The sequence below is a fragment of the Solanum dulcamara genome, chromosome 4, assembly GCF_947179165.1.
Source record: "Solanum dulcamara chromosome 4, daSolDulc1.2, whole genome shotgun sequence".
Classification (NCBI taxonomy): domain Eukaryota; kingdom Viridiplantae; phylum Streptophyta; class Magnoliopsida; order Solanales; family Solanaceae; genus Solanum; species Solanum dulcamara.
Genome location: NC_077240.1, coordinates 23575622 through 23588555, shown reverse-complemented (window position 1 = coordinate 23588555; position 12934 = coordinate 23575622). Strand labels below are relative to the sequence as shown.

The window sequence follows — 12934 nt, the reverse complement described above, 5'->3', positions numbered from 1 at the left end:
GTAACTTTTCTCCCTTTGATGGGGTACTCTATGGCTGATTGCACAATAGAGTGTATAATTTTGTAATTTGTGTAAAAATAGTCTCGACATTACATAGTCAAAAGAAATGATTTTTTCCCCTTAAATTTGCCAGAATATAATTTAGATTTCTTTCAAGTCGTGTTCAAATTAAATATCTTAATTCCTAACTTTAGACATTTTAACTAAATCATTGTCAATTCAAATTTTAATTTTATTTTTGTATATGTGTTTTTATTTGTCTATTAGGTAGTTAAACATAATTACATAAAATATGTCTTCTCCTTTAGTTATACGTTGAAAACACATGGAGTTTTACAGCTTATTGAAGCAAATGTATTAGTCAAATGAGATGTCATATTATATGTGATTAACTTAACCATCTAATAAACGGATGAAAACACACACAAAAGGGGGAAAAATCAAAATTTGAATCAAAAGTGTCTAATTGAAACTTTATTAGGAGTTAAGATGTTCAATGAGAACATGGTTTAATTCAAATATCTAAATGAAATATTCTGACAAATTTAAAGGATTGATTGTATATTAAGCCTTTTATGTTTTAACAAGTTATGTCAGATGAGACATAATTTAAGTACAATATTTGTTTTATCTATCTTATTAAATTATTTATAAATATTGCCGGATTGACAAACCTTGCCTTATTTTTTAAGGCCAAGTCAAACAGGCCCTTGTCTTCATTCAAAGGATGTTGTTAAATTGTTCCCAAGTTTGGTTTGTTTTTATTTGCAGCAGCCAGCAGGTGTTATGAATATTCCTTAGTTTAGGTAGAATGAATTTTGGTATCAACTACATTTTACTCTTGTAAGTTAATATGTATATATAATTTACAAGTCAAAACAACTTTGGTTGCATATTTCTGTAGAGAAGAATCAATATATTAAATCAGAAAAAATTAGAACGCCAATCAATATTTAAGTCACTGCAGTCGATCAAACTTTGAACGCGATCCAGAGCTGCATGTCTATGCTGTAAAAATGCAAGAGATCCATTGTCTTCCGGCTTCTGCTCCTCAGTAGTACGGGGCAACTTTCTCGAAATCTGTTTCCATTTTGATTCAAATGCACAAGCTACAAGCTCAAACACAAAGTCGCAAAGAAAGTTAGACAACTTGCTCAAACTCTAAGTGGCAGGTGAAAGTAAATGAAAACTAACTGCTTTAAAAAGAGAGAAGTTTATTCAACATTGACTAAAAGGTTAGAGAGTAATATAAGTTTATGTTTTCTGCTAATGAGAAATTAGTAAATAGTAATAGTGGCAAGGACATAAGAATGAATTGCAGATGTTTAATCTGAATAAGTTCCTGTTTAATCCAAATCTGAAAAAGTCCATGGTGATTTAATTTGCTTACAATGAAACCATCCATCCTGCAACAATCTAAGGGAAATTCCTCGAGGAGAAAAAACACAAGCTTCTCGGCAATCAGCACCTTGGCATGATGTTTTTATTTTAAAGTTTATCACATTACTGCTGAAATGTTCTAAAGTTTTAGTGATAAACCTAATCTCACTCATCTAAATAATGGATATTCTGATCCTACTGTCGTCATCTAAATCAATTACTTATTTTTTATGACAACTCACATTTTGTCGCTGAAGATGGTAACACTCTAGTTCCACATATACCCATAAGCAGAGAAGTCACATACCAGACAATCAGTTTTAGCTAATCCTGTTGACGACATAGAGAAAAGTATTGTTTGGGACGATGAGGTTGTCTTAGTAATATAATAGGCAGGTTTCACTTGTGATCCTTTCCAGTACCATTATATTATTATAGGAACAAATTCTTTTTTGGTTTGATCAGGGCAATCAGCAATGACAGGAATTGGTAAAAGCACATCAAACAAGGTTTTGCTTATTAGAAATGATGATTTCACACTTAAAATCAAGGCAATTAAAATAATACCGTGGGACATTTAAGAGTCAACAAGCAGCAGGAATACATCTATCCTGGAGAGCTACAATGGATTCAGAGTCTCAACTTAGCTTTAAAATGGTGTTTCAGAAATAGGTTGCACGACAACTTATCAGAACTGTTTTGCAAATTGTAAGCCGGATAGCAGTCTCAATTACTACCAGTTAAAAACATATTTTCAGTGTTAAGTCCGAGTTGTGTTCATCCTAAGCATAAAGTGAATCCATAACTCTGGTAAATCAACGAAAGTCGAGAAATTCCTGGAATCTTACAACAGATAAGAGGAGTGAGATGATCAGTTTGAGGAATGTTTCAGGAACAATTAAAAGAGCTTCACTTGTGTAGATTTTTTCTGCAAGTACACCAGTACTATGCCATAACAACAAACAGATACTGCTTTTATCTACAATATTCAGCTACCTAGATGTTTCAGCGAATAGACAGAACCCATGTGTTTGGCAGTAGATCTAGGCAATCACAAGTCACCTTGTGCACCGATTAGTGTGTAACTTGTAATATGCTTCTATTTCTTATGAAAACAAGGAAGCGAAGAGAGTCTAAAAGATGCAATAGCTAAAATGGAAAAATTGAGTGGTCACTATTAAGAAAAAGAAAAAGAAAATAAGGCTGTTTGTTGATCATAAACAGAACAGAACTGCAAATGCAAAACAACCATAAGAACTGTTGAACCCCTTGCAAACATAACCAATTGTATTGGGAAATTGCCAACAACAATTAGATCTGTATGGTTCTATGCTTACAAACATTTTGGGCCAGATACAGGGAAAAGCAATGACTTGACTATCCTGTTATGACCCCCCTCTATCTAATACTTACACTGTTAACTCCTGACTAGACCTTGGTAACAACTAGAATACGAACTTTGAAGAAAAAAAACACATCAATTACACGCTCTTTATAATGCATATTCATGTCAAGCCTTACTTCTCTCTTAACTAGTAATTTAGACATATTTCTTGAATTGCTGATCAGGAGAATGTGTTTGGTCAAAGAATCAAGAGAGCAGAAGAGTTGGCTGTGTCACTCTGGTTAATAGGCTACGATCTATTCTGGTCAGACATTGATTTCAATCTTTTGTTTAGTATGCATGTTTATTTGTCAGAAACAAAATCCACATTTATCAACTCTGCTTGTACTAGCACCATTACTAGACTGAAGCTCTATAAACTCACATATGAACTTTGTACTCGTAAAACCTATAGAATCATAACCACCCAGTACTAAAGAAACTCAGAGTAAAATGGCTTGTTGGTTAAGGGCATCTGCGCAACCATCTTTCAAGTGTGTACATGCTCCAAGATAATGCACAAAGCCATAAAACTACATATTATCTCTGATGGGGTTAGCTTAAAAGTTAAACTATGATTTTAGGCAACCGAATGAATATCAGGGAAACCCAAAAGGTAACATGTAAACAGCAAAAGTATGTACAATCAAAACTTAAAAGTGCGCCCGCATAACATGAGTTATAGACTTGGAGGCAATTTTGTATTTCTGATGAAAGAAAGAAGCACATCATATACAATAGTGATATAAAGACGGTACCTTCACTTCTGCCCTTAAATCCCCGAATAAGGCAGGCGCAAATCCAAGGTCTTCCCGAGCGAGATGCCTTTGCACCCCCTTTTAATTCACCATTATGTTCTTTTAGTCTATCAGAGAGATCGCCAATTAGAAATCAGCAGCTTAATATATTAGATGGTAAAAGAAAATTTAATGAACAAATGACAATATAATGATGCAGATATAATCTAGCTAAACTGTTAATTAAACTTATATTACTTGGAGAACATAGAAACTCAAGACAGAAGTTCCACTCTTTGAGCATGCTGACAGAACGATTAACACTCCCAACTCTCTCATTTCGAGTGATTTCGCTACAGTTTACTAGCATATTGCTAGTATAGAGAATCATGGTCGATGAATCACTACACGCTCAATGGAAGGCCAACAACCAGCTTACCATCATGATTTTTTTTTTCATAAGTGCTAAAAGAATCATTAATCTCCTAAAATGTGGGCAGCAATTGGGTGAATATAAAACAAGCAGCAGAATAAAGATTGCCAAATGTCATAGTAGAATGTACTCGTTCATTTTAAGGCATTCACTGCAACCAATCCAACTCTTGATAGAAGTATTAAACAAAAGCCTCAAGAGAAAAAAAAAAGAAGATTTAAAATGAAATTTCGAAAGCACAATCATGGTAGATCAAAACACGTCTATTATGATTGTTTTAGCCCTAGGTAGTAATGATCTAAGGGAAGAACCACTAAATTACATTCTTGTTGTTTTCAGAGGAAGAAGAACAAGGATGAAAGAGTTCCCCAAAGAATCTAAAACTAGAAAAAGTGAGTAAAGAAAGAAGCTACAAACCACCAAAAAGAATAGGACAATAGTAAAACAAAATGAGTTACACATTCACAATGGAGAAGCTGAGATGGAGCACAACTATTTGGCTTCAACAGAGAGATCAGTAGGATGACTCTATCTCAGAAATCATATCAACGTTTACCCCTTCTTTTTTTTCCTTTTTGAGATTCTTAACCTATTTTCTCCATATAAGTATCATCTAACACAAGCTTAACCAACAACATACAAGCTAGGCATGATTAACACGTTGGTAAGTAAAAACCATTAACAAAAGCTTCTTTTGTTCTATAAAGATATGGTACTCGGGCCTACCTCAATCCAAACAGCTAGCTCATTTCCATATATAAGCAATCCACAAGTCCATTCCTCGACCCCACTTTATGCCTAGGCCCAACTAGTGAGCCTAAATGGGTATAGAGGTGGCACTAATAACATGTAAAGACATGGAACCCTTACCTAACTCAACCCCAAAAGCTCAAGTCCATATAAGCAGAACACTAGTCCATTCCCCGACCAATGTCCACTCCAAACATGTTTTTATAAATCAAAAGTCTTCTCTTTTTTTCCTCCTAAAATAAACAAAAGAAAGAAGTTACTCACCGGCGAGAGAAATTGGTAGTGACACCAACATAGGTTTTAATAGGTGGATTTGTGGAGAGAATGAGGTATACACACCACAAAGACCTATTTTTCTTAGAATTACTGAATTTCGTTGAGTTTGAAACTGGGCTCGTTAGTAATTCCGACTCATTTCCTGATGATTTCTGTGAATTTGCATCCGACTTCCTTGATTTCTTCGATTTGCTGCAACTTGAGGAAGATGCTATTGGATTTGGTGAAGAGAAAACTTTGAGATTAGTGGGCTTCAACGAATCAAAATTCGAGGGTTTTGGGGGTTTCTGAATATGGGGTTTCGTCGATTTGAAGATTGTTGACAAGGGTCTAGCCATGGCGATGATCCGATAGTTTTGTAATCTGAAATTGACCGTTAGCTTTAGGGGCCGGTTTGGTTTAAAACAAACAGGTAAGATTATTAGCGACCGGTTCGAATTTAAGAAATGAGTGGATTTCCTTTTTAAATGAAACTAGTACATATATCCGCTCGTTGCGTGGTAACTTGATAAATATAATCGTAAATAATTTATTGATAATTTTAAAAATTTATAAAGATAAATCAATATATAAGCTTTCTTTATTGTCTAAATTTGACAATAATAATTTTTAGCAATATTTAATTTGTGTTACCACTCGGATGTCACTATCCAAGTGGGACCCACCACTTGGATAGTTGGGCAAGTTGTCTTGGATAGTTGGGCAATTAGTCCGCATTGCCTACTTTTTCCCCCTATATAATGTGCACAATCAACAAGAAGAACATTAGAGATATAATATATATACGGCAATTACTCTTTTCTCTCCTCTGTTTCTCATTTCTCCTATCAATATATCTCCTTTTAATTACCTTGCTATTTACTAAGTTAAGTTATTATACAACACGTTATCAGCACGAAACTCTGCTATTTATTCAAGGTAACAAAAGTGGTAAGAGTTTTATTTAATTTTATTTTTATAAAATGGCAAATATTTCAAAACTTGAATTTACTACTCTTGATATCTCTAGAAAATGCTACTCATCATGGGTACTTGATGCCGAAATTCATCTAGAATCGATGGGTCTGGCAGACACCATCAAAGATGATAACACGGCATTATGTCAAGACCGTGCAAAAGCTATGATTTTTCTCCGCCACCATCTTGACGAGGGGCTAAAATTACAATATCTTATATTAAAGGATCCCCTAAAATTGTGAAAAAATTTAAAAAAAAGATATGACCACCTGAAGTTGGTCATGCTTCCACAAGCACGTCATGACTTGTTAAATCTGAGACTAATGGACTTTAAAAATATAACTGAATATAATTTTGCCTTATTTAGAATTATAACTCAGTTAAATTTATGCGGAGACGAAATCACTGAGTAAGATAAACTGAAAAAAACATACTCCATATTTCCACCCACGAATATGCTCCTACAGCAGCAATATCGCGAAAAAGGTTTTACAAAATATTTTGAATTATTATTCCACCTTCTTGTTGCTGAAAGACATAATGAATTATTAATGAAAAATTATGATAGTAAGCCCGTTGGTTCTTTGTCACTCCATGAAGTGAATCAGACAAATTATAACTAACGAGAAAAAGGTCATGGCCCCAGTCATGGTCGTGGTCAAAGAAAGAATTTTAATCATGATACTCGGCTGGCACCGAAAAATAACCAGCAATATAAAAGGCAGGGTAAAAAACCAGAAGTTTTACCGAAGAATAATTCAGAAAATGTATGTCATAGATGTGAAGGTGTGGGGCACTGGTCGCGGACTTGTCGGTCGTCAAAACGTCTGGTTCAGCTATATCAGGCATCATTAAAGAGGGCAGAAAATAATTCAGAGATAAATTTTATCTCTGAAGATAATATTGAGCTCATGCATTTGGATGTAGCTGATTTCTTTAATTTTTCAGACGAAAATATGAATATCGATAGGACTAATAATATGTAAATATTTTTTTTATCTGTATTAAATATTATATTTGTATTTTCCTAATCCATGTAAATAAATAAAAATTGTGTAATGTACCATGTGTTAATACTTATTTTATTTTTTATTGAAGAAAATGTGGAAATGCCTCAAATCTTAATTGGATCAATGATAAATCAAGAGGATATTTGTGTAATTGATAGTGGAACAACTCATGCTATATTTAAAGACGACAAATATATTTCTAACTTGCTAAGAAGAAAAGCAAATGTTACTACAATTTCTGATAATTCAAAAATGATAGAAGGCTCCGGAAGAGCTACTATAATTCTGCCTAAGGAGACAAAAAATGTTATAGAAGATGCACTATTCTCTACTAAATCCCCAAGAAACTTGTTAAGTTTTAAAGATATCCACAGAAATGGATATCATGTTGAGACACTAAATGAAATGAATATTAAATATCTTGGTATAACCAAGAGTGTCTCAGGCCAGAAATATATTCTGGAAAAATTACCAACTTTGTTGTCTGGCCTATATTATGCAAAAATTAGTGCAATTGAAGCACATATGATCGTAAACCAGAAGTTTACTGATCCAAATACATTTGTGCTATGGCATGATCGAATAAGTCATCCTGGATCAATAATGATGAGACGAATTCTTGAAAATTCAACTAGACATCCGCTAAAGAATGAGAAAATTCTTACAAATGATGAATTTTCATGTGCTGCTTGTTATCAAGGCAAATTAATTGCCAGACCATCGACCCTGAAGGTTGACATCGAATCTCCTGGCTTTTTAGAGCGTGTACATGGAGATATATGTGGACCTATCCATCCACCTAGTGGATTGTTTAGATATTTTATGGTCCTAATAGATGCATCATCTAGATGGTCTCATGTGTGCTTATTATCATCTCGCAACCTGGCGTTTGCAAAGTTGTTAGCACAAATAATAAGATTGAGAGCGCAATTCCAGATTATCTAATTAAGGCCATTCGCCTTGATAATGCTGGAGAATTTACATCCCAAGCTTTTAATGATTATTGTTTATCAATTGGGATAAAAATTGAATATCTTGTTGCTTATGTTCATACTCAAAATGGACTTGTAGAGTCATTTATAAAACGCCTACAATTGATAGCAAGACCTCTACTAATGAAAACAAAATTGCCAATTACTGTTTGGGGTCATGCTATCTTACATGCAGCAGCACTTGTACGTCTCAGATCGACACATTATAGTAAATATTCTCCGTCACAATTAGTATTTGGTCATGAGCCAAATATAGCCCATCTACAAATTTTTGGTTGTGCCGTATATGTGCTTGTAGCACTACCACAACGTACAAAGATGGGCCCTTACCGAAGGTTGGGCATATATGTTGGGTTTGACTCACCCTCCATAATTCGATACCTTGATTCGTTGACTGGAGACTTATTCACTGCTCGATTTGCAGATTATCGATTTGATGAAACAATTTTCCCGCCATTAGAGGGAGAGAAAAAGAAACCCGAAAAAGAAAAAGAAATTGCGTGGAAAGTTTCATCACGATCACATTTTGATCCACGTACCCACACATGTTAGCAGGAGGTCCAGAAGATCATCCACTTACAGAAAATAGCAAATCAAATGCCAGGTGCATTTACTGATTTGCCATGAGTAACTAAGTCACATATCCGTGCAGTGAATGTGCCTATCCGAATTGATGTCCCAAAAGGACCATCTGCTAGTATCATAGCTTCTGAATCACAAACACGCCTGAAGTGTGGTAGACCGTTGGGTTCAAAGGATAAAAATTCTAGAAAGAGAAGCGTGAAAAATAATAAAAATGATACTACACAAGAACCTCCTGAAGAAGGTCAAGATTTGAGTACTCCTGATATTCCTGAAGAAATCAGTGAGCCCGAGACTCAAGTGAATGAAGAAACTTCAATAAGTTCTGCCGGTGATGAGATAAATCTAGATCGATCAAAAATTATGGTGGATAATATTTTTGCATATAATGTTTCAATTAACCTCATGCAAGATAGTGAAAATCTTGAGCCTAAATCCGTCGAACAATGTCAACGTAGATGTGATTGGCCAGAATGACAAAAGGCAATTCAATCAAAATTAGACTCGCTTGCTAAACGTGAGGTTTTTGGACCTGTAGTCCAAACCCCAGAAGGTGTAAAACCAGTTGGCTATAAATAAGTTTTTGTACGAAAACGAAATAAGAGAAATGAAATTGTAAGATACAAGGCTCGCCTTGTTGCACAAGGATTCTCTTAAAAACCCGGAGTCAACTATGAAGAAACATATTCACCGGTTATGGATGGAATAACTTTTCGATATCTCATCAGTTTAGCTGTACATAAAAATCTTGAAATACATCTAATGGATGTAGTTACAGCTTACCTTTATGGTTCACTTGATAATGAAATTTACATGAAAATTCTAGAAGGATTAAAATTGCCTGCAGCATGTAAAAAGTCTTGAGAAATGTATTCAATAAAACTGCAAAGATGATTATATGGTCTGAAATAATCTGGGCGTATGTGGTATAATCGCCTAAGTGAGTACTTAATAAATGAAGGCTATATTAATGATGTTATTTATCCATGTGTTTTTATTAAGAAAACGGAATCAGAGTTTGTTATACTCGCCATTTATATTGATGATATAAATCTCATTGGAACTCCTGAAGAGGTCCAAAAGGCGATTGAGTATCTAAAGAAAGAATTTGAGATGAAAGACCTTGGAAAGACAAAACTTTGTCTAGGTCTGCAAATTGAATATTTAGCAGACGAGGTTTTTGTCCACCAATCTACCTACACTGAGAAAATCTTTAAAAGATTTTACATGGACAAAGCACATTCATTAAGTACTACAATGGTTGTTCGATCACTTGAAGTGGAAAAAGATCCATTTCGACCTCCAGAAGAGGACGAAGAACTTCTTGGTCCTGAAGTACATATCTCAGTGCAATTGGTGCACTTATGTATCTTGATAACTCAACCAGACCTGATATAACATTTTCTGTTAATTTGCTGACAAGGTATAGTTCATCCCCAATGTGAAGGCATTGAAATGGTATCAAACATATTTTGCGATACCTAAAGGGTACTATTGATATGGGTTTGTTTTATACTAACAAAGGTTGCGTAGACCTTATTGATTATGCAGATGCAGGTTATTTATCAAACCCATATAAAGCTCAATCTCAGACAGGCTATCTATTTACACACGGAGGAACTGCTATATCATGGCGATCTACAAAACAGTCCATTGTTGCTACTTCTTCAAATCATGCTGAAATAATAGCAATTCATGAAGCAAGTAGAATGTTGTGGTTGAGATCGATGATACAGTTCATCAAAGAAAGATGTGGTCTGGAAAATGATGTTAACGTACCCACAATTATATTCGAAGACAATGTCGTGTGCATAGCTTAATTGAAGGGTGACTTCATAAAAGGAGACCGAACGAAATATATTTCACCAAAATTATTCTTCACACATGATCTACAGAAGAATGGTGATATTGATGTACAACAAGTTCGTTCAAGTGATAATCTTGCAGATTTATTCATAAAGGCATTATCAACATCAACTTTTAAGAAATTAAGATATAAAGTTGGAATGCGTCGTCTCCAAAATATCAAATGAAGTTTTCATCAGGGGAGTAAAATACGCGCTGAACTCTTTTTTCCTTAATCAAGGTTTTTGTCCCACTGGGTTTTCCTAGTAAGGTATTTAATGAGGCAGCAATCAAGGCGTATTACCAGATCTGTGTACTCTTTTTCCTTCATTAGGTTTTTTTCCACTGGGTTTTTCCTAGTAAGGTTTTTAACGAGTCACAACATCTATGAAGGTTTAGAATAACTATAACTATATATATATATATTTACTAGAATTTTTTTTAACATCCAAGGGAGAGTGTTAGAAATTAGATGTCGCTATCCAAGTGGGATCCACCACTTGGATAGTTGGGCAAGTTGTCTTGGATAGTTGGGCAATTAGTCCGCATTGCCTACTTTCTTTTTTCTATATAATGTGCACAATCAACAAGAAGAACATTAGAGATATAATACATATACTGCAATTACTCTTTTCTCTCCTCTGTTTCTCATTTCTCCTCTCAATATATCTTCTTTTAATTACTTTGCTATTTACTAAGTTAAGTTATTATACAACAATTTGTTTATTTTCAAATTATTCAAAATTAAAATACACTCACACAATTCATATTAATATCTTGTTAGAATAATGAAGATATAAAAAAAATAATCGTTAGATTAAAATATAAAATGTAACTAAGAAAAATCCTATAGTTATGATAGTGCAAAGCATAAAACTAATAAGTTTTAATCACTTAAATATCAAATTGTAGGCATGCTATTAAAAAAATCTAATTTTTAATTTTTAATTTTTCTAAAAACCATATATCAATTATATTTAAATATATATAATTATATGATATTTAGTATTATAAAATTCTTACAGTTGAATAGTATTTTTATAAATTTTCAAATCAATTCAGATAACACATTGAACGAATAATGATATATAAGAAAAATAATTCTATAACGTTTAATTTTTATTGCAAATGTATTGATTATCAAAATTTTAACAAATATGTATTTTCATAATTATTGTTATTAATATAGGGAGGGAATAACCTATTCTAAAGTCATTTTTTTCTCTAAATTCATCATTACTATGTATAATAGTATTTTTGCTTAATGTGAGTGCTAAGTAGATAATCTTTGTTCAATAGAAGTATTCAACTCATATTTAGTTTATGTAGAAGATAAAAATAATTGGTGAAGTCATTGAAATATTTTGATTATTGTATTACTTAACTACACTATTCCCATACCTTCAATATAAATACTACCTCATACAAAAAAAAAGCGCTAATATTTGAAGCTCTAAATAATATAAAAATTGAATTATTCTTTATGATGGTGTTTTTATCTAGAGAAAATGAAAAAGCAAATGAAACTCTACTTGAATACAAAATTTGTTTGTCTGTACAATAATCACCCCAAAATCTTTCTCAGAGGATTGATATCTTAAACCTCTTGTTGATGTGTGACTTGAACGATTTCAAGGATGAGCCGGCCGATCCTAACATCATTTATGAGGAGCCGGACGATGAAGTCTTTTCCTCAGATAAAGATGTCTCCGACGCTACACCTATATATCAAGATCATAAAACACCATAATCCACCAATACAAACGATGTATACAAAAATATCATTTGAATGTCACGTGCATTTAATATTATTTCTATGATATATAAAGCTAAATATAAATGAAAAGAAAAGAAAAGAAACTATTTTTTTTTAATATATTTTTCTCGAGTAAGCTAGAGTGCAAGAATAACATCATGTTCCATTAAATATAGCATTCTATTATGAGTGGGAAAAAAACCTTATATGAATTCATTATATCAATAGACATTATTTTGTGCTAAGAGTCATTCTTATAAATTTCTCAAGTCAATATTTAATACTCTTCCTATAGGCCAAAATACATTAAAGTTACTTAACAATTATCATCACTATAATATATAATGGAAATTAAGAATTGTTCAAATTCTTATTTTATATACATTTAAAAAAAATTATACACATGTAGGCTTGTAATTGTTTAGTCTTCACCTTCATAAATTTTAGTAGATTAGCAAATATCACATTTTTTCCATATCTAGTATTATTCTTATTCTCTTTTTTATTCCTCTTTTACCTTGTGCTAAGATTGAAATTATGCACAAAAATAAGAGATATGAATGAATATAGTGAGCAAACTATCTAAATAACATGACATAAAAATAATCACTTATTTGCACAATATTGTTTTTGAGATAATAAATAATGCTAAAAATAGAACGCTTATACATTCATAAAGTAAATAATGCAAATTTACCTTCTTTTCTTCTTAATTAATTCATTTCAGAATAAATGCCCTTTTTTACAACACTTTTGATTACAACTTCACACATGGCATGTAATCTATCTATAATTGATAGTCAATTTAAAAATGGTCTGGCTAAATAATGGC

The 12934-nt window shown here is 32.9% G+C and overlaps 1 protein-coding gene across 1 annotated transcript; it reads right to left on the bottom strand.

Annotated features, from left to right (window-relative positions):
* Nucleotides 1–803: 803 nt before the first annotated feature.
* LOC129887015 (uncharacterized) lies at nt 804–5410 on the bottom strand. Its single transcript, XM_055961948.1, has 3 exons — nt 4949–5410; nt 3523–3629; nt 804–1109 (listed from the first exon to the last, which is right to left on the bottom strand). Exons 1-3 carry the CDS (start codon nt 5296–5298, stop codon nt 925–927), a joined length of 642 nt encoding a protein of 213 aa, XP_055817923.1. The 5' UTR covers nt 5299–5410; the 3' UTR covers nt 804–924.
* Between the last annotated feature and the right edge of the window lie 7524 nt (nt 5411–12934).